A 23,208-nucleotide genomic window follows, 5' to 3' on the forward strand; every position below is an offset into this window, starting at 1 on the left:
GCAGCAACGAAGACCCAACACAGCCAAAAATAAAATAAATAAATTTATTTTAAAAATATATATATATATGGTGTGGTTTTTAATGACAGGCAGTAGACTGTGTGATGAAGTGCATGGACCCAAGGAGCTGAACTGTCTAGGTTTGAATCAGTTACCAATTTTATGACCTATAGTAGGTTATATAACCTCTCTGTACCTAGGGATATCTATATGATTATGTAATGCATTTAGTGCCTAGCATACACTAAACAATGAATTCATTTTTTTTATTATCATCACTATTAACATTATCATTATTAAGAAAAATGATACCCTTGGTTGGACCTGGTCTGAAGGTTAGGAAACCTAACTTAGGAAGACAAATACACCTTGTATAATCAAATGATAAGTCATCTAAATTCTTAAAACAACAGTCACTAAAGCAATCCATATCAGCTTAAAGCAGTTTAAATAATATTTTAAAACTTGCCAAATACAAATAAAATTTTAAAACCATTATACACTCATATACTTTATATTTGTACATAGCCATATGGAAATTTAACTATTCCTCATCAGCGAGTCTTTCACTATCACTCAAAAACAACTAAAGTGAAAGTGAAAGAATGTAAGTATGTACAATTGCAAACTTCATGTTCTTTCTCTCTGACCTGTACTAAAAAGGTTGGCTACTGTTATCAGTTGTTCCTTCTAATGCAAGGATTTATTCAATGTGACTCCAGTTTTTTTTTTGGCCATGACTCACATCTTGTGGGATCTCAGTTCCCCAACCAGGGATTGAACCTGGGCCACGGCAGTAAAAGCCTGGAATCCTTAACCACTAGGCCACCAGGGAACTCCCGAAGATTACTTATTTTAAAATGGATCCATTCTGGGAGTTCCCTGGTGGTCTAGTAGTTAGGATTAGGTGCTTTCACTGCTGTGGCCCAGGTTCAATCCCTGGTCGGGAGCTGAGATCCCACAAGCCACAGTGTGGCCAGAATTTTAAAAAAAAAGGATCCATTCTGCATAGAAAGCAGAACACAGTTCACAGATAAACTCAGAAATCCCAACAAGATCAGGAATTTAAAATGTGAGGTTTTGGGACTTCCCTGGTGGTCCAGTGGTAAAGAATCTGCCTTACAATGCAGGGGATGCAGGTTCGATCAGTGGTCAGGGAACTAAGATCCCACATGCCGCGGGGCAACTAAGTCTGCATGCCGCAACTACTGAGCTTGCACGCCTCAACTAGAGCCCGCGTGCCACAATCTACAGAGCCCACGCGCCCTGGAGCCTGCGCACCACAATTAGAGAAGAGAAAAACCCGCACGCCACAACTAGAGAGAGGCCTGCGCACCACAACGAAGAGCCCGCGTGCAGTAACGAAAGATCCTGCATGCCGCAACTAAGACCTGACATAGCCAAAAATAAATAAAATAAATAAATAATAAATATATCTTTTTTAAAAAATGTGAGGTTTTATCTTAATGTTAATCCTATGTATAAATTCTTCCCTTGAAAAATATGTGTTCTGTTAGTCTCTACTGTCTTTGCAGTTGGTTTTAAGTTTCTTGTAGATAAAGGATACTTCAGACATGCTTACACACTTACCAAACTACCACTTAAAAATGGATATTGGGACTTCCCTGGTGGTTCAGTGGTTAAGATTCTGCGCTTCAGGACTTCCTTGATGGTCCAGGGGTTAAGACTCCACACTCCCAATGCAGAGGGCACGGGTTCAATCCCTGACCAGGGAACTAAGATCCCACATGCTGCCCGGCGTGGCCAAAAAAGACTCCGCACTTCCACTGCAGGGCGTATGGGTTCGATCCCTGGTCGGGCAACTAAGGCCCCACGTGCCACGCAGTGTGGCCAAAAAGAAAAAAAAAACTTTTTTTTAATGGATATTAAATAAAAACTCCTTGAATTACTACACAAATGACCACTTAAGCAAAAAAAAAAAAAAACAAAACAAAAAACTTTGATATGGGGAGGGGAAGGCTTCAAATAAATAATAAACTAAACTTCCTTTAGCTAATTTATCTGAAAAGTGAGCAGACAGGCAGAACCTGGGAGATAGAGGGGAACATTCTGTATGATATTACTTGCAGTTCCACAATAATCAAAGGTACTTGATTCTAACATTAATTATGATGCTTACATAAATAATCATTTATGTATACATCAATAAGACTTAAATAAGGAATTCCCTGGCAGTCCAGTGGTTAGGACTCGGTGCTTTCACTGCTGTGGGCCCAGGTTCAATCCCTGGTCGCAGAACTAATATCCTGCAAGCTGTGTGGCCCAGCCAAAAAAAAAGACTTAAATAAACCAAAATGTTAAATGTTCATAAAGCAGCCAAATAACGTAGGTTTGGGAACCAGCGCTTAAATGTTAGAATATACATACCTTCAGAGTAAAGTTCCATTAAAATGGAAAATAGGAAAATGTGGGGAGGAAAAAAAAAAAAACAACCTACTCACCAAAATTGTCACTGAATTGTTTACGGTTGTCAAAGTATCTAAAGACACAATCTGTAGGGGATTCCCTGGCGGTCCAGTGGTTAGGACTCCGGGCTTTCACTGACAAGAGCCTGGGTTCGATCCCTGGCTGGGGAACTAAGATCTCACAAGACACATGGTGCGGTCCAAAAAAAAAAAAAGTATCAACTGTTAATATATCTGGATTAAAAGATATGAGAAAGTTTTAGTTTCTATTTGAAATGGTCTCACTTTCCTCTTTCCAAGGGAGAGCGGGTAGAAGAGCAGACAACTCATACTCAGTATAGGTAATATAAATCCTATTATGTGTTATTTTAAGGCAAGTTCTAAGATTTCTGGATAAGTCTCAAGTGACTGAATGGTCACAGGATGCTAATTAGAAATTTTAATTTGTAGACTCATAATACCACAGACTGAATCAAGTCCAGAAACATTAACTAGAATACAAAAATCTAGAAAGACACGACAAAAGAGAATTCTAAACCAAAATGCGAAATCAAAATAGCCTTTCAGTTAGCTGCAGATTACCAAGGAGGGAGAAACCTAACTTAAAAAATTCACTCAACTGACAGATTTAACTAGTATGGCAAAGTTAAAACACAAAAGACAGACCCAATGAAATTTTGCAATGATAGATAACAAAGGGTGTACCTACAATATATATCATGTATGTTCAAAGCAATACAAAAATAGGCCAAAAAAATTACAAATATAAAATTGTTACCAAAAAAATTAAAAGGCCAATAGTATATGAAAAGATATTCAACTCTATTAAAAAAAAGTTCAAATGTAAACAATATATTTATCATTTCTCAGATGAGAAAAGAATAGAAAGATTCATAATAACATCCAGTAAAACGTCAATACAGATATCCAAAACCTGTCACACTGGTTCACAAAAGATGTCTTTTGCACTGCTGTTTATAACAGCCAAAAAAGGGAAGGATAACTAATATGTGCAACATTTAAGAAATGGCTATGTAGGGGGCTTCCCTGGTGGCACAGTAGTTAAGAATCCACCTGCCAATGCAGGGGACACGAGTTCAAGCCCTGGTCCATGAAGATCCCATACCACGGAGCAACTAAGCCCGTGCACCACAACTACTGAGCCTGCGCTCTAGAGCCCGTGAGCAACAACTACTGGGCCTGTGTGCCACAATTACTGAAGCCCGCATGCCTAGAGCCCGTGCTCCGCAACAAGAGAAACCACCGCAATGAGAAGCCCACGCACCGCAACAAAGAGTAGCCCCCTCTCGCCGCAACCAGAGAAAGCCTGCACGCAGCAACAAAGACCCAACACAGCCATAAATAAATAAATAAATAAATAATAAATTTAAAAGGGAGATAACCTTCTTTAAAAAAAAAAAAGATCAGTTGCTTTTCCGTACTCTAACAATGAACAATCTCAGGACTTCCCTGGAGGCGCAGTGGTTAAGAATCCACCTGCCAGGCTTCTCTGGTGGCACAGTGGTTGAGAATCCACCTGCGAATGCAGGGGACACGGGTTCGAGCCCTGGTCCGGGAAGAACCCACATGCCGTGGAGCAACTAAGCCCATGTGCCACAACTACTGAGCCTGCACCCTAGAGTCCATGAGCCACAACTACTGAGCCCGCATGCCACAACTACTGAGCCCACGTGCCACAACTACTGAAGCTCACACGCCTACAGCCCGTGCTCCACGACAAGAGAAGCCACCGCAATGAGAAGCCCACACACCACAACAAAGAGTTGCCCCACTGGCTGCAACTAGCAAAAGTCCGTGCACAGCAATGAAGACTCAACACAGCCAAAAATAAAATAAATAAATAAAAAATAAATTCATTAAAAAAAAAAAAAGAATCAACTACTGAAGCCCACGGGCCTAGAGCCTGTGCTCCGCAACAGGAGAAGCCACCACAATGAGAAGCTCGCACACCACAATGAAGAGTAGCCCCCGCTCGCCATAACTAGAGAAAGCCTACACGCAGCAACAAAGACCCAATGCAGCCAAAAATAAATAAATAAATAAATAAATAAAGTTATTTTTAAAATAATGAACAATCTCAAAAGGAAATTAATAAAACATTCTATTTACAATAGCATCAAAAATAACATAAAATACTTAGGGAAAAACTTTAACCAAAGAGGTGAAAGACTTGCACACTAAAAACTACAAAATGTTGCTCAAAGAAGTTAAAGAAGATACAAATAAATGGAAAGACATTCCTTGTTCATGGATTAGAAGACTTAATATTGTTTGATGTCCACAATAGCCAAGGTGATCTATATGTAGATTCAATGCAATCCCTCTCAAAAGCCCAACAGTGTTTTTTGCAGAAATTTAAAAACCCATCCAAAAATTCAAACAGAATCTCAAAGGACCCTGGAGAGCCAAAACAATCTGGAAAAAGAACAAAGTTGGAAGTCTCATGTTTCCTGATTACAAGGCTACAGTAACCCCAAAAAGTGTGGTACTGGCAGCAAGACAGACATATAGACCAATGGATTGAATGGAGAGCCCGGAAATAAACTCTTGCACATACAGTCAAATAATTTTCAACAAGGGTGCTAAAACCATTCAGTCAATGGGGAAAGAGAAGTCTTCAAAAAAATAGCATTTGGAAAACTGGATATCCACATGCAAAAGAATGAAGTTGAACCCTTTATACCATATACAAAAATGGATCAAAATGTGGGAATTAGCACTATAAAAGGGACCGAAATGTGGGAACTAACAGTATAAAACTCTTAGAAGAAAATATAAAAGTTTCCTGACACTGGATTTGGCAATAATTCCTGGATATTACACCAAAAGCACAGGCAGCAAAAGGAAAAATAGACAAATTAGACTTCATCAAAATTTAAAACTTTTGTGCATCAAAAGATACAAACAGGGAATTCCCTAGCAGTCCAGTGGTTAGGACTGCCGAGGGCCCAGGTTCAATCTCTGGTCAGGGAACTAAGATCCCACAAGCTGTGTGGAGTGGCCAAAAAAAAAAAAAAAAGAAAGACAATCAACAGCGTGAAAAGGCAACCTACAGAATGGGAGAAAATATCTGCATAGTATGTCTGATAAGGGGTTAATATCCAGAATATGTGAAGAACTCCTACACTCAACAACAAAGAACCAGCCAACCCAATTTAAAAATGGGCAAAGGACTTAAATAGACATTTCTCCAAAGATGTACAAATGGTCAGTAAGTGTATGAAAAGATGCTTAATATCACTAATCATTAGAGAAATACAAATCAAATCTGAAATGAGATACCACTTCATACCTATTAGAATGGCTATTACCAAAAAAAGAAAATAATAAGTGATAGCAAGGATACGGAGAAACTGGAACCCTTGTGTACTATTGGTGGGAATGAAAAATGGTGGAGCCTCTACAGAAAACAGTATGGCAAGAAATAAAAAACAGAATTACCATATGATCAAGCCATTCACTTTTGGGTATATCCAAAAGAATTAAAAGAGTCTCAAAGAGATATCTGTACACTTATGTTCATAGCAGCATTATTCACAATAGCTAAAAGGTGGAAACAAACCAAGTGTCTACTGACAGATACACAGATAAAATATACGTACCACATTTCCTTAAAAATGAAACGTGCTACAACATAGATGAACCTTAAAGACATTATGGTAAGTGAAATAAGCCGGTCATAAAATGACAAATGCTGTGTGATTCCACTTATATGAAGTATCTAGAGTAGTCAAATTCATAGAGACAGAAAGTACAATGGTGGTTGGCAGGGCCTGAGAGATGGGGGGAAATGAGGAGTTATTGTTCAATGGGCACAGAGTTTTGGTTTTGCAAGATAAAAGAGCTGTGGAGATGGACAGTAATAATGATTGCTCTACAGGTAAATGTGTACCAATGAACTGTACATTTATAAATGGTTAAGATGATAAATTTTATGTTATGTGCATTTTACCACAATTAGGAAAAAAAAAAGATGAGCTGGCTATATTGTCTGCAAAAAAAAAGAAGAGAAAGGGAGGAGGAGGAGGAGGAAGAAGAAAGTTAATTCCTCTCTAGAATGAGCTAAAATCTGCTGAGAGAAATTAAAGAAGATCTGAATAAATGGAGAAATCAATATTCTTCATGAATGGTAAAGCTCAATGTTGCTCTCCCCAATGGAGTCAATGCAATCCCTATAACAATATCAACAAGCTTTTTGTAGAAATTGACAAGCTGATTCTAAAATTTATATGAAAATTAAAGGGACCTAGAACAGCCAAAATCATTTTTATTTTTTATTTATTTATTTTTGGCTACATTGGGTCTTTGTTGCTGCGCACAGGCTTTCCCTAGTTGCAGCGCACGGGCTTTCTCTAGTTACAGCGAGCGGGGGCTACTCTTCGTTCCGGTGCGCAGGCTTCTCATTGTGGTGGCTTCTCTTGTTGCTGAGCACAGGCTCTAGGCGCGCGGGCTTCAGTAGTTGTGGCTCATGGGCTCTAGAGCACAGGCTCAGTAATTGTGGCGCACGGGCTTAGTTGCTCTGTGGCATGTGGGATCTTCCCGCACCAGGGCTCGAACCCTGGCGGATTCTTAACCACTGTGCCACCAGGGAAGTCCCCAAAATCATTTTTAAAAAGAACAAAGATGGAGCACTTAACTACCTGATTTCAAGACTTAAAATACAGCAGAAAGAGTATAGAAATTCAAAGGGGAAAGAATAACCTTCATAACAAATGGTGCTAGAAAAAGTAGACAGCCATATACCAATAACCAATTAATTAATTAACTAATAACAGAACCTCTACCCTTATCTCATACCATGTACAAAATTTAACTCAAAATGTATCAAAGCCCTAAATGTAAAAGTTAAAATTATAAAACTTCTAGAAGACAACTGTAATGTTCTTAAATTTTGCAACATCTGAAATAGGTCAGGGACTTCCTGGGTGGTCCAGTGGTTAAGAATCCGCCTTCCAATGCAGGGCACACGGGTTCAATCCTTGGCTGGGGAACTAAGATCCCACATGTCGCGAGGCAGCTAAGCCCTTGCGCCACAACTACGGAGCCCGCACACTCTGGAGCCCATGCACAACTAGAGAGCCTGCACGCTGGAACTACTGAGCCCACACGCCGCAACTAGAGAAGCCCACATGCCGCAACGAAGAGCCCGCATCCTGCAATGAAGAGCCCGCGCCCCGCAACGAAGACCCAGCACAGCCACAATAAAAATAAATAAATAAATAATAAAATAAAATAAAATAGGTCATAAGGGACTTCCCTGGTGGTCCAGTGGGTAAGACTCTAAGCTCGCAATGCAGGGGGCCTGGGTTTGATCCCTGGTTGGGGAACTAGAACCCACATGCATGATGCAACTAAGTCCGCATGCCGCAACTAAGAGCCCGCATGCTGCAACAAAAAGATCCTGCATGCCGCAACTAAAGATCCCGCATGCCACAGCGAAGATCCCGCATGCCGTAACTAAGACCTGGTGCAGCCAAAATAAATAAAGAAATAAATATTTCAAAAGTAACAATAATAAAAAAATAAAATAGGTCATAAAAAACCATGAACTGTAAAAGAAAAATTCAATAAGCTGGAATTTGTTGAAATTTAAAACTTATGTTCTTCAAAAAAATATATATATAAAGGCAAGCCACAGACTAGGAGAAAATATTTGCAAAACATATGTCCACCAGAGGCTTATGCCTGGAATATATGAAGAACCCTTAAAATTCACTAAGAAGATAAACAACTCCCCCCAAATGGCAAAAGGTTTGAATAGATACTTCACCAAGGAAGATAATACAAATGGCAAATAAGGACACAAAAAGATGCTTGACATCATTAGCCATTAGGGAAATGTAAATTAAAACCACAACAAGATACAACTACACAACCACTTTAATAGCTAAAATTTTAAAAATGGAATACAAGAAATGTTAGCAAGGATATGGAGCAACTGGATCTCACACAGCTGATGGGGATATAAAATGGTACAACCATTTGAGAAAACTGGCAGTTTCTTTAAAAATTCTCCATTTACCATATTATGCAGCCATTGTATTCCTAGGTATTTTTTTTAAGTGTTTTTATTCATTCATTCATTCATTCATTTTTGGCTGCATTGGGTCTTGGTTGCTGTGTGTGGGCTTTCTCTAGCTGTGGTGAGCAGGGGCTACTCTTCTTTGCAGTGTGCGGGCTTCTCATTGCAGTGGCTTCTCTTGTTGTGGAGCATGCGCTCTAGGCGCGAAGGCTTCAGTAGCTATAGCACGCGGGCTCAGTAGTTGCAGCATGCGGGCCATAGAGTGCGCGGGCTTCAGTAGTTGTGACTCGCGGGCTCTAATGTGCAGGCTCAGTAGTTGTGGCACACAGGCTTAGTTGCTCTGTGGCATGTGGGATCTTCCCGGACCGGGGATCAAACCCATGTCCCCTGCATTGGCAGGCAGATTCTTAACCACTGCGCCACCAGGGAAGTCCCTATTCCCAGGTATTTACCCAAGAGAAATGAAAGCATATGTCCACAAAAGGGCACATATTGCTTTTATATGTTAAGAATGCAACCTTTCATATTTGAAATAAAAATAAAATCACTAGGAGGATTTCTGATATCTGGTCTTACATGTAAGGAGCCTAGAAGTTGCCACTCCATCCTAACAACACAAGTAAAAAGCTGGAGAAACTGAAAAATCAACAACTCTCCTTAGATCCACCAGAGAAGTGAGGACAAAGAGCAAACCACTGCTGAAAAAACTGGAGACAGGCAGATACAGAAAATCACAACATACCAGGGCAGAAACCCACAAGAAGAAATCACCCCTGGCAACTAGTGCTGGGGTAGGAATACCTGAACTGTAATTGATGAAGTGCTGGAGGCTCAGTGTGGACAAGCTTGAGAGTTTAAAATTCCAGGAGGACCCAGTCACAGGGGGACCCTCATGCTTTTTGTGAGTCTTACCTCCAGGAGCTATACCAGGTCCTAAAAGTAAATATCAGAGAAAAATTCCCTCATGCTTCTGGCAAGGGGAGGGGAAAAGAAACCATTCTGAAATATGCTAGAATATTCTGTTCTTAACCCCTCAGGAGAAACTATTTTACCAGAGTTTAACCTGCTGGGGTTCCATCAGAGCCTAACCTACCTGGGGTAAAGTAAATGCCCAACTCCAGCCCCTCCTAAGGGGGCTACCTAAGGGGGTAAGAAATATCCTACCTAAGGGGGTAAGAAAACCTGAGAAGCACCAGTGAAGCTCACAGACCAGGAGCACAAGCTCACAGAAAGACTAAGATTTAATCATAGGACTAAAGAATGCTTCCGCTCCCCTCTTACCTTACCACTGCATTATTAAAGTCTTATTTATTGCAGTTCCTTTTACCTAGTACGTCATGTCTGCCTTTCAACTAAAAATGGCAAGGCACACTAAAAGGCAGAAAACACCGCTTAAAGAGACTGAACAAGCATCAAAACTGGAATCAGATATGGCAGGAATGTTGGAATTATCAGACCAGTACGATTAATATCTAACAATGGATAATGCAAGCAGAGACATGGAAATTCAGAGAAATAAAAAGAAATGCTAGAGATCAAAAACACTGTAACAGAAAATAAATAATGTCTTTGATGGGCTCATTATTAGACACAGCTGAGAAAGGAATCTCTGCGCTTGAGGACTTGACACTAGAAACTTCCAAAACTGAGAAGCAAAGACAAAAAAGACTGAAAAAAGAACAAAAACACAACAAAATATCCAAGAACTGTGGGAAAAGTACAAGAGGTGTTACGTACATGTAACAGGAATACCAGAAGGAGAAGAAAAAGAGAAAGAAACAGAAGCAATATTTAAAGCTATAATGACTAAGAATTTCCCCAAATTAATGTCAGAAACCAAACCACAGATCCAGGAAGCTCAGAGAAGGATAACAGAGGGGAAAGAAAAAAAAACAACAATTACACCTAGGCATATTAGAGTCAAAATTTAGAAAACCAAAGCTAGAGAAAAAAAAAAATCTTGAAAGAAGCTGGAGGAAAAAAGAAACACCTTACCTACAGAGGACCAAAGATAAGAATTACATTCAACTTCTCAGAAACCATACTAGCAAGAAAAGAGTGGAATGAAATCTTTAAAGTGTCAAGAGAGAAAAACTACTAACCTAGAATCCTGTACCTTTCAAAATTGAACTTCAAAGTGAAGGAAAACCAATCTTTTTGTGAACCTAAACTGCTCTTAAAAAATAAAGTCTTATTACATGAAATTTCTAAAAATAAAAAAAAACAAGATACACTGTAAAAGAAAAAAATAATAATAATAAAATAAAGTCTTTTTACAAAGCGAGGAGAAATAGACTTTCTCAGACAAACAAAAATTGAGGGAATATGTTGCCAGCAGACATGCTTTACAAGAAACATTAAAAGTTCTTTAAAGAGAAGGAAAATTATATAGGTCAAAAACTCAGATCTACAATAAAGAAAGGAAGAGCATCAGAGAATGAGTAAATGAGAGAAAAATTAAAATGTTTACTTCTTTTACTCCTAATTGATCTAGAAGATAACAGTTTGTTCAAAATAGTAATAGCAGCAATGTATTTGATTATGTTGGCTTCTGTGTGGATGCATATGTATAAGGGAAATGAATGACAGCAATGACACAAGGAATGGGAGAGAAGAATTAGGAATATTTTGTTATTATAAGGTACTCACACTACCTGTGAAGCAGTATATTTTTATTTGAAAGTGGACTAGATTAGTAGTAAATGTATACTGCAAACTCTAAGGCAATCAGTAAAAAAACTTAAAAAAAGAAATATAATTGATGTGCTAAGAAAGGAGAGAAAGTGGCATCATATAATGTTCAGTTAAAACCATAAAAGGTATCAAAGGTATAAATACACCAATGAAAAAACAGACTGTCAGAGTAGATCAAAAAACAAGACCTAACTACATGCTATCCACAAGAAACCCACTTTAAATATAAAGACAAATATAAATTAAAAATAAAGAGATGGGACTTCCCAGGTGGTGCAGTGGTTAAGAATCCGCCTGCCGGGCTTCCCTGGTGGCGCAGTGGTTGAGAATCCGCCTGCCAATGCAGGGGACATGGGTTCGAGCCCTGGTCTGGGAAGATCCCACATGCCACGGAGCAACTAGGCCCGTGAGCCACAATTACTGAGCCTGCGCGTCTGGAGCCCGTGCTCTGCAACAAGAGAGGCCGCAATAGTGAGAGGTCCGCGCACCACGATGAAGAGTGGCCCCCACTTGCCGCAACTAGAGAAAGCCCTCGCACAGAAACGAAGACCCAACATAGCCATAAATAAATAAATAAATAAATAAATAAATAATTTTTAAAAAAAAGAATCCGCCTGCCAATGCAGGGGACACGAGTTCGATCCCTGGGCCAGGAAGATCCCACATGCCATGGAGCAACTAAGCTTGTGTGCCACAACTACTGAGCCTGCGCTCTAGAGCTCATGAGCCACAACTACTGAAGCCCATGCTCCACAACAAGAGAAGCCACAGCAATGAGAAGCCCGCACACCACAGCAAAGAGTAGCCCCTGCTCGCCACAACTAGAGAAAGCCTGCACGCAGCAATGAAGACCCAACGCAGCCAATAAATAAATAAATAATTTTTTACAATAAATAAATAAAAGAATTTTAAAATATGTTTCATAAAAAAAATAAAGAGACGGGGAAAAGATATGCTAACATTAATCAAAAGAAAGTGGAAGTAACTATATTAATTTCAGACAGAGCAGACTTCAGAAGAAGGAAACTTATCAGGGATAAAAAAGGGGAATTACATAATGATAAAAGGGGCAATACTCCAAGAAGACATAACAATTCTTAATATGTATGCCTCTAACAGCAGAGTGTCAAAATACATGAGGCAAAAACTGATAGAATAGCAAGGAGAAATATATGAATCTACTATTACAGTTGGAGATTTTAACACCCTTCTGTAAGAAACACGCAGATCTAGCAGCAGTAACTCAGTAAGGTTACAGTTGAACTAAACAGCACCATCCATCAACTGGATATAATTGACATCTATAGACTATTTCATCAAACAATAGCTGATTATACATTCTACTCAAGCTCACATGGAACATTCACCAAGCCAGACCACACTCTGGGTCATAAAACACACATTAACTAATTTAAAGAATAAAAAATTATAAACTGTCTGCTCTCAGACTACAATGGAATTAAATTAGAAATCAATAACAGAAAAATAGCTTGAAAAAATACTAAAATACTTGGAGATTAAACACACGTCTAGATAAGACACAGGTCAAAGAAGAAATAACCTTCCAAAACAGAAAGCACCATGCCCAGATGGGTTCACTCGTGAATTCCACCAAACATTTAAGAAAAATTATACCCGTTTTCTACAATCTCTTCCAGAGGATAGAGGCAGAGGGAACACTTCCTAACTCATTCTATGAGGCCAGCCATTACCCTAATATCAAAATCAGACAAACACATTACAAGAATACTACAGACCAATACCTCTTATAAACATAGATGCAAAAATTCTCAACAAAATATTAGCAAATCAATCCAACAATATATAAAAAGAATTATATACCATGACCAAGTGGAATTTATCCCAATATGCAAGGCGGTTTCAATATTCAAAATTAAATTAATGTACTCCATCACAGAAACAGGCTAAAGAAGAAAAATCACACAATCAAATGAATAGATGCAGAAAAAACATCTGACAAAATCCAACATCCATTCATGATAAAAACACACAGCAAACTAGGAATAAAGATGAACTCCTTCAGCTTGATAAAGAATATCTACAAAAACCCTACAGTTAACATCATACTTAATTAGAAACTCTGAGCTTTCCAGCTAAGATGAGGAACAAGCGAGGATGTTCCTTCTCACTTCTACTTTTCAACATCATACTGGAAGTTCTAGCTAATGCAACAAGACAAGAAAAGGACAGGAAATAAAAGGTATACATACTGGAAAGGTAGAAATAAAACTGTCTTTGTTCACAGATGATATGGTCATGTAGAAAATTCAAAATAATCAACAAAAAACTCCTGTAACTAATAAGCAATTAAAGCAAGGTTTCAGGATACAAAGTTCAAAGTTGCAGGATACAAAGTTAACACATTAAAGTCAATTGCTTTCCCATATACCAGCAATGAATAAGTGGTATCTGAAATTTTTTTAAAATTATAATTTAGGGACTTCCTTGGTGGCGCAGTGGTTAAGAATCCGCCTGCCAATGCAGAGGACACGGGTTCGAGCCCTGGTCCGGGAAGATCCCACATGCCGCGGAGCAACTAAGCCCGTGTGCCACAACTACTGAGCCTGCGCTCTAGAGCCGGCGAGCCACAACAATTGAAGCCTACGCACCTACAGCCCGTGCTCCACAACAAGAGAAGCCACCGCAGTGAGAAGCCCGCACACCGCAAAGAAGAGTAGCCCCCACTTGCCACAACTAGAGAAAGCCCGCACGCAGCAACAAAGACCCAACACAGCCAAAAATAAATAAAAAACTTAAAAACAATTATCATTTACGTTATCACCCCCCAAAATGAAATGCTTAGGTATAACTCTAACAAAATATGTACAAGATTCATATCTGATGAAAGATACCAAAGAAGTAAATGAATAAAAAGATATTTCATGTTCATGGATAAGAAGACTCAATACCGTCAAGATATTTCTTGTTCCCAACCTGATCTACAGACTCAATACCAATCCCAATCAAAATCCCAGAAAGTTATTTTGTGGATATTTTAAAATTGCCTCTAAAGTTTATATGGAGAGGCAAACAATCCAGAATGCCCAATCAATACTGAAGGAGACAAAGTCAGAGGACACTACCCAACATCAAGACTTACTATAAAGCTACAGTAATCAAGATGATGTGGTACTGGAGAAACAAGAGAAAAATAGATCAGTGGAACAAAACAGACAGCCTAGAAACAGACCCACATAAATATAGTCAACTGATCTTGACAAAGGAGCAAAAGCAATACAATGGACCTATCTTTTCAACAAATGGTGCTGGAAACTGGACATCCACATGCAAAAAAAAAAAAAAAAATCAATCTAGACAGACCTTACCCTTTTTATAAAAATTAACTCAAAATGGATTATAGACCTAAATGTAAAATGCAAAACCATAAAACTCCTGGAAGATAACACAGGAGAAAATTTAATTGACCTTAGGTATGGTGATGACTTTTCACATACAACACCACCAAAGACACAATCCACGAAAGAAATAAATGACAACCTGGACTTCATTAAAATTAAGAACTTCTGCTCTGAGAAGGACAACATTAAAGAGAATAAGAATTCAAGGTACAGGGTAGGAGAAAATATTTGTGAAAGACACTCCTGATAAAGGACGGTTATCCAAAATGTACAAAGAATTCTTAAAACTCAACAATAAGAACAATCCAACTAATATTGTGCAAAAGACCTAAACAGATACCTCACCAAAGAAGATATATAGATGGCAAGTAAGCATATGAAAAGATGATCAACATGAAGTCATTAGGGTCCTGCAAATTAAAATAATGGCATACCACTGCACACCTATAGAATAGCCAAAATCCAAGACACAACAACAAATGCTGGGGCGTATGTGGAGCAACAGGAACTCTCATTCATTGCTGGCTGGAATCCAAAATGACAGTCACTTTGGAGGACAGTTTGGCAGTTCCTTACAAAACTAAACACAAAGTTTGTAAGTTTAGTTTCTTACAAAACTAAACTCTTTTATCATAGGATCCAGGAATCATGCTCCTTGATATTTAGCCAAAGGAGTTCAAAGCTTATGTCCTCACAAAACCCTACACATGGATATTTACAGCATCTTTATTCATAGCTGCCAAATCTTGGATGCAACCAAGAGGACCTTCAGCAGGTGAATGGATAAAAAAACTGATACATACAGACAAGGGAATATTATTCAGAGCTAAAAAGAAGTGAGCTACTGAGCAATGAAAAGACATGGAAGAAATGCATATTACTAAGTAAAAGAAGCCAATCTGAAAAGGGATGACTCCATCTAATTCTAGAAAAGACAAAACTATAGTAAAAAGATTAGTGATTGCCAAGCGGAGGGATGGGTAAATAGGCAGAGCACGGAAGATTTTTTGAGTACTGAAAAATTCTGTACAATACTATAATGGTAGATACATGTCATTATACATTTGTCAAAACCCATGGAATGTATCACAGCAAGAGTGAACTGTAATGTAAACTATGGACTTTAGGTGATAATGAGGTCAATGTAGGCTCACTGACTATAACAAATGCACCACTCTGGTTTGGGATGCTGATAGTGGGACAGGCTGTATGTGTGGGGACAGGGACTATATGAGAAATCTCTGTACTTTCTACTCAATTTTGCACTGAACTTATTAAAACCCTAAAAAATAAAGTATTTTAATTAAAAAAATAAAATCAACAAAATTTAATTCAGAAAACAGGCAGCTCTGATAGTTACCAAAGAACTGGGAAAATATTTGGTTCCTCAATGTAGCCTGGACACTATGGTTAGCTTATGCATTAATTCATCTATTCTTCAGAACAGTAATAGCACATAATAGACTTTATTTTCAAAATTCCCAAAACTCGGGAGTTCCCTGGCAGTCCAGTGGTTAGGACTTGGGACTTTCACTACCATGGGCCTGGGCTCAATCCCTGGTCAGGGAAATAAGATCCCACAAGCCTCACCGCATGACCAAAAAAATAAAATAAAATAAAATAAATCCCAGGGACTTCCCTGGCAGTCCAGTGGTTAAGACTCTGCCCTGCCAATGCAAGGGACGCAAGTTCGATCCCTGGTTGGGAAACTAAGATCCCACAGGCCGCGCAGCATGGGCAAAAGATTTAAAAAAAAAAAAAAAAAAAAGAACATCCCAGAGAATCTGGGAGTTCTAAGTAAAATAAATAAATAAATAAACAAACAAACAAATAAATAAAATCCCCAAACTCAATATACTTGGGAATAGTAAATAAACGAGAGACAAAATAAAAACAAGTTCTCAAAAACAATGCCATTTGGGGCTTCCCTGGTGGCGCAGCGGTTGAGAATCTGCCTGCCAAAGCAGGGGACACGGGTTCAAGCCCTGGTCTGGGAAGATCCCACATGCCACGGAGCAACTAAGCCCATGTGCCACAACTACTGAGCCTGCGCGTCTGGAGCCTGTGCTCCGCAACAAGAGAGGCCGCGATGAAGAGTGGCCCCCGCTTGCCACAACTAGAGGAAGCCTGCGCACAGAAACGAAGACCCAACACAGCAATAAATAAATAAATAAATAAATAAATAAATAAATAAATAAATAAATAAATAAATAAATAAGTGAAATTCTTTTTTTAAAAAAAAAGCCATTTTAGTGCTTGAAAAACTAAAAGCTACCTAAAAGAGCTATTATGCTAGATTCTGAATTTTTTACAAGTACATACCACTGGAACTCATATAGCAAACTAAAACAATTTGCTTAACATATTTAATAGTAATATGGCATAATATACATAATTTATATCAGTTTCAATTAAGAACTTAGAATCTCATAAGGGTTTTTCCTCTTTTTTTTTTTTTTTTTTAAATATTTATTTATTTATTTATGGCTGTGTTGGGTCTTCGTTTCTGTGCAAGGGCTTTCTCTACTTGTGGCAAGCGGGGGCCACTCTTCATCGCGGTGCGCGGGCCTCTCACTATCGCGGCCTCTCTCGCTGCGGAGCACAGGCTCCAGACACACAGGCTCAGCAATTGTGGCTCACAGGCTCAGCTGCTCCGCGGCACGCGGGATCCTCCCAGACCAGGGCTCGAACCCGCATCCCCTGCACTGGCAGGCAGATTCTCAACCACTGCGCCACCAGGGAAGCCCCCCTCTTTTTAAAAAAAAAAAAAAAAAAACTTTTTCTTTTTTTTTTTTTTCCTTTTTCTTTCTCTTTATTTTTGCCTGCATTGGGTCTTCGCTGATGCACGGGCTTTCTTTAGTTGCTGAGAGCGGGGGCTACTCTTCGTTATGGTACATGGGCTTCTTACTGTGGTGGCTTCTCTTGTTGCAGAGCACGGGCTCTAGTCACACGGGCTTCAGTAGTTGTGGCACGCAGGCTCAGTATCGTGGCTCACGGGCTCTAGAGCACAGGCTCAGTAGTTGTGGCACGCGGGCTTAGCTGCTCCGTGGCATGTGGGATCTTCCCAGACCAGGGCTTGAACCCGTGTCCCCTGCATTGGCAGGCAGATTCTTGACCACTGCATCACCAGGGAAGTTCCTCTCTCTTTTTTTTTTTTTTGGGCCTCACTGCGTGGCATGTGGGATCTTAGTTCCCCGACCAGGGATCTAACTATGTTCAAGTCTTATCTTCATGTCCAAGTGATAAAGAATATGCATAACACACCACAGTTCTCTGGAATCCCTCTTTAGAGGTTGCAAAATCAACAGAACTCAATATGGCCCACAAAAATGTTCTGTTTGGCCAGAAAAAGTTCTTTAAAATGTTAGTAGATTTACGTGAGACATGGACTCTTTGGTTCAGCCTCTGCCCAAACATTATTTTCCTACATCCAGCCCAATTCATTCAAGGTTGTTATTTGCTTAACCCCACAGTAACTTTGGTTTTAGGCCCCTATCCTATATTGTTATTTGTGTAACTAAAGTTATACTCAGATTTCTTTGAAAATTTCCTATGAAATACGATATATTTCAATACATTTGTATTAGAAAGGGATAGATTCCCTTCTCTTTCAATCCTCCTGATTTGAGGGCTAGCACTTAATTATTCACATATGTATTTTCAGAACAATGCCATGAACAATTCTATTGCAAAGAGAAGATGGTTTATTAATGTTTTTACTAATCCACACATAATTGTATGACAGAATATAGATTACTAACAGTTGGATAAAAGCTTATGATCAAGTGTGAGGAACCTTTCCTGTTTTTGAAGTGAATAGTTTTGCTCAAAATTAATATTTGGCAGTATTTCTAAGCTGTTTGTTTTATCCTTCCATTAAACACACACGCACATATGCGTAACACTGAAATATACAATCCTACTTTAAGAATAAATGTGTTAAAATTTACATGCCTTCTATGGATAAACCAAAGTGATGCTGGTGGATCTGAAACTATATATTAGAACTCTGCATGAAATATGATGTAACCAATGGAAAAACTTTTTCTTACACAGCTAATTCTGCAAACACATACCTGACAGAGTATACTAAGGCAAAAGTTGGTACAAAACTTTCAAGTGATCATTCTCTATGTGGTTATGCCCAAGCCATCAACTATTAATGATAAATTAAAAGACTCTTTACCTGTCAGGACCTGAGTTCAGGCACTCAAAAGTTTCGTATTTCTCTTGCAGAAGCTGATGACAATACTAATCCCTGCACTGTGTAGGGAGGTGCATTCCTTGCACTGGCTTAAGTGCTAATGATTTCACCAACCCTTGAAGTGCAGAACAGTAAAAAAACAGTTTTCAGCCGTTTTTCTTACTGATTTCTCATTTTAAAAAATATTACAAAGATTTCAAATAGGTTTTAAAATAAATAATTTCTGTTTAAAAGGCAGTGCCTTAGTTTAAAAAAGACACAAGCCAATAGATCTTTCTGGGTTACTGCACATATCACAAGATGGCCTTTTTCATCAATTAAAAACTTACACAAAGAAGCAACAACTTCATGCCTTCAAATAATTTTCTGATTTTACCTTAAAGCACCAAGATTTTGGCTACAGATATGTAAAACAGTCTTCCAGAAGGCAACCATAAATACGTACTAGATGAGATTAGCTGGGTTAAAAAATGGTATCTCTCCTATTAATCCATTTATCACCCTGCCACCAGCATACAGCCCTGGAAGGAGCTGACAGTCAAGTTCCCAACTATTAGTTTCTAAAGAAACAATGTTATACTCTCCTAATAAGATAAAAATCAAGAAATGCTTCTCTATCTAAGGGCAAAATTAAGCTATGTATATATCTGGAAGGCCAAATCTATCTGTTCTGACTCCTTAAAACACCAAATTAATACAACTCTCCATTCTCTTATACTCTAAAATTAAATGGGTTTACACGACTCCAGGTATTTCCTACCGCTATAGGAGAATGAATTGAGAAATGTACCTTAGCTAGTTCTGAAGAAAATATTTTATGTATCTAAAAAAATTTAATGTTTTATATGAATCACTCTCCAAATCCTCTCTACTGTATGAATTTTCATTGAGGATACTAACACTGCTTCCTTAAGATTCAGATCATTATGAGCTTGGCACCATTCAGTTATGCATATTCAAACATTTAAATTCTCTGAATTCTTTCCTGGCATTTCAGTAGAGGAGGATAAAAAAACAAACCTGAGCTGAAACCATGCCAGCTGGAGGGTACACACTTATTTTACTAGTTCTACCTATCTAAACTTGACAACATTTTAAAACCCTATATTGAATTTAAATGTTCTCTATCTACAACAAAGAAAGCTTGCCTTGATATGCCTAGCTAAGGTGCTCCCATTTTTCTTCAGCTAAAGAAATTAAACAATCTCTCTTTCATTTACCAAACAATTTTTTTAAAGTTGGCACTCAATCACAGTCCATTTGAAGGATCTGTTCCTCTGACTTAAAATGGCAGCAGCTGATCTCAATTACGATCAACTGAACATAAGTACTTCTTGGCAATAATATGCTCAGCTGCTACTTACATTTTTTAATCTTTCTATGGACAAGATATTTTAAGAAAAATCCACAAAATAAATATAGCCAGGCCTTAAAATGTTACTTGTATGCTTATTTTCAGTATAATGTAAAGAAGGGAAATAGCAATACAAAATGTAAATTAAAAGGTCAGATTTCTAACTTAATTTATATCAAATGAGAAGACTTTCTAAGAGGAAAAGTCTGAGTAGTAGAGGCTAACCAATAAGCCATTTTAACAAGGAATGTCGAGAAGTCAAGAGTAAAAAGTAATTCAGATCCAATATTAATACACTTGTGAGTTTATACCAAACTTGATAACTTTTTAAAATGCAGTTTATGTGGGAATAAGAATTCAGGCCAAAACTGATTATCTAATTTAATTCTTACTGTAATTACAAGGTCCAAAATATTTCTTATTTTAAAGATGCTGAGTTCCCTCACATTCTATACCATGTTTCTTTTAAACATATTCTTCCCCTGTAATTAACTCCATCATCTAGTTTCTAACCTTCACATTTGATCTCATAAAGCAAATATTTTCCTCCCAATTATGAGTAACACTATCTCAATTTTAATCTATTTTTCAAGAGAAAAAAAAAAAAACTTTAAGAAAACCCCATATGAACTAAGCCTGCTTGAGAAACTTTTCATGTTCAAAGTACTTAATTTTTAAATAACTCTTCAGTTTTATAGGATTGGTATTATATTTATTTTACACTCATGAAATGTGATCTGCCTAGGGTCACAAAATAAGTTAATGTTTGAAGTAGAATTTAAATTGTTACATTTCCTTTATCTTACATTACTCAAATATCTCCTATGAACATCTAAAGAATTTTCCTATTTTGAAAGTAACAAACATTAATATCTTAATTTGCAAGTGTATATATTATGTATACACACACACAAAAGCACATTCAAGTACATATTATACATAAACAGAGACAGCAAATTAAAAGGGAAAACAGCGCTTACCTTCATCTCCTTCTGGTACATATGAAGCTGTAATAATGTCAATATCAGCACAATTCATCACAATCTGATTGGTTGCCTGCCTCACCTAAGGTGGAAAAAAAAAAAATCAGCAATGTCAGAAATAGCCTAGGTTAATAATACGTACATCTTCATCTCGGCCTAAAATATGTCATAGGCAATTTTTAAAAACCCATACATCAGTGGTTCCCACCCTTTTGGCACCAGGGACCGGTTTCGTGGAAGACAATTTTTCTATGGATGGCGGGGGCGGGGCGGGCGGGCAGGTTTCAGGCGGTAATGGGAGCGATGGGGAGCAGCAGATGAAGCTTCACTCCCTCATCCACTGCTCACCTCCTGTTGTACAGCCTGGTTCCTAACAGGCCGGACTGGTAGCAGTCCGAGGCCCGGGGGTTGGGGACCCTTGCCATATACATCACTTAAACCAACACTAAATATATATGCATCAATGGCAGAAATTAATGACTAGTTCTAAATAGATTATAATATCTGGATTATATTAAAAGCAATAATAAATACTTAGGTATTTCACAGAATTCAAAGATCTGACCAATGAGCTAAATAAAAGCCATTTTTTTCTACTTAAATCTTGATTTAAAACAACTTCTTAAATTTTTTAATTTCAAAAAAATTTTAATTAGGAAACATTTCTTATATGTTGCAATTAATCATGTGTTTCAACCTGCACATCAAAACCATCATGAGGGTCCCCTCTTTTTGTAAGGATAGAGGAAGAAATCTGGTATCATAAACTATGTCAGAACTTCATAAAACACTCTCTAAATTGTTTTCCCAAAGAAACATTTTGAATATAACAGACACTAATGACTCACCACCAAGATTAAATAAACTTTTAAGACTTTGTCTTACTTGATTTAGATCCAAAAAATAAAATACAGATATAATGAAAGTCCCTTCCTCTCTTCCTCATTCCCTAGAGATAACCACTATCCTAAGGCTAATGTATATCTTTCTCATGTATGTTTAGTACTTTTGTTACATATATAAAGATCAGCAAACAATGTTTTTAATCTTACACAAATGGTATCAAAAGTGTGTATAACCTTTTGCAACCTGTTTTTTTCATTTAACATTATTTCTGAGATAGGTAAATGCTGATAGATGTAAACCTAACTCATTAATTTTACTTCTGCATAGTAGTATTCCATTCTATAAATAAACCACAGTTATTTATCCACTTCCTTCCTGAAGGAAGTTAAGTTATTTCCACTTTTTTGTTATGTAAAAGAGTACTACAATAAACATCTTGGCCCATGTTTTCTTGTGCACCCATTTTCTTTACCAAGAATTGCTAAAATTATCCTCCAGAGTAGTTTCAATGCACGCTCCGATAAGCAAAGAATAAAGAAATCCCAGTTTCAGCAACCTCCAAAAAACTTAAAAATTTTTCGACAATCTAGTGGGTATTAAATGGTATACCAGGGACTTCCGTGGTGGCGCAGTGGTTAAGAATCCGCCTGCCAATGCAGGGGACACAGGTTCAACCCCTGGTCCAGGAAGATCCCACATGCCATGGAGCAACTAAGACCGTGTGCCACAACTACTGAAGACCGAGCGCCCTAGAGCCTGTGCTCTGCAACAAGAGAAGCCACCGCAATGAGAAGCCCGCGCACAGCAACGAAGAGTAGCCCCCGCTCGCCACAACTAGAGAAAGCCTGCGCACAGCAACAAAGACCCAATGCAGCCAAAAATAAATAAGTAAATTTATTTTAAAAAATGGTATTCCATTATTGTTTTAATTAGAATTTCTCTGATTACTAGTAATATTAGTTACCTCTTTTCTTTCTTTCTTTCTTTCTTTCTCTGTCTCTCTTCCTCTGCCTCCCCACCCCTGCTTCCCTCCCTCCCTCTCTTTCTTTCTTTTTTGACCCTTAAGTTTTTCCTCTCCTACTTGCTCATTCATAACCCTTGCTCATTTTCCACTTGGTTGTAACCTTGTTTTTCTATAACTGTTGCATTACACAAAATCTCAAATTCATTTTCAGACATTTGAATGGTCTAAGTCTAAAATAACAAAAATACAGATGTCTTAAATCACAAATGCCTACAGAGGCCAACGAAACAGATGAGTACAGTAAGCCAGGTGAA

The 23,208-nt window shown here is 38.1% G+C and overlaps 1 protein-coding gene across 3 annotated transcripts in view; it reads right to left on the minus strand.

The window, feature by feature from the left end:
* The window catches only part of NPEPPS (aminopeptidase puromycin sensitive), a 103,538-nt gene that overhangs the window by 72,381 nt on the left and 7,949 nt on the right, over positions 1 to 23,208 (minus strand). For all 3 annotated transcript variants that reach the window (XM_082373462.1, XM_082373461.1, XM_082373463.1), the window contains exon 2: positions 21,082 to 21,166. In XM_082373462.1, coding sequence (XP_082229588.1) covers positions 21,082 to 21,166 — 85 coding nt within the window. The remainder of the gene's footprint in view (positions 1 to 21,081; positions 21,167 to 23,208) is intronic.

Source organism: Balaenoptera borealis (assembly GCF_965194805.1).
Source record: "Balaenoptera borealis genome assembly, chromosome: 20".
Classification (NCBI taxonomy): Eukaryota; Metazoa; Chordata; class Mammalia; order Artiodactyla; family Balaenopteridae; genus Balaenoptera; species Balaenoptera borealis.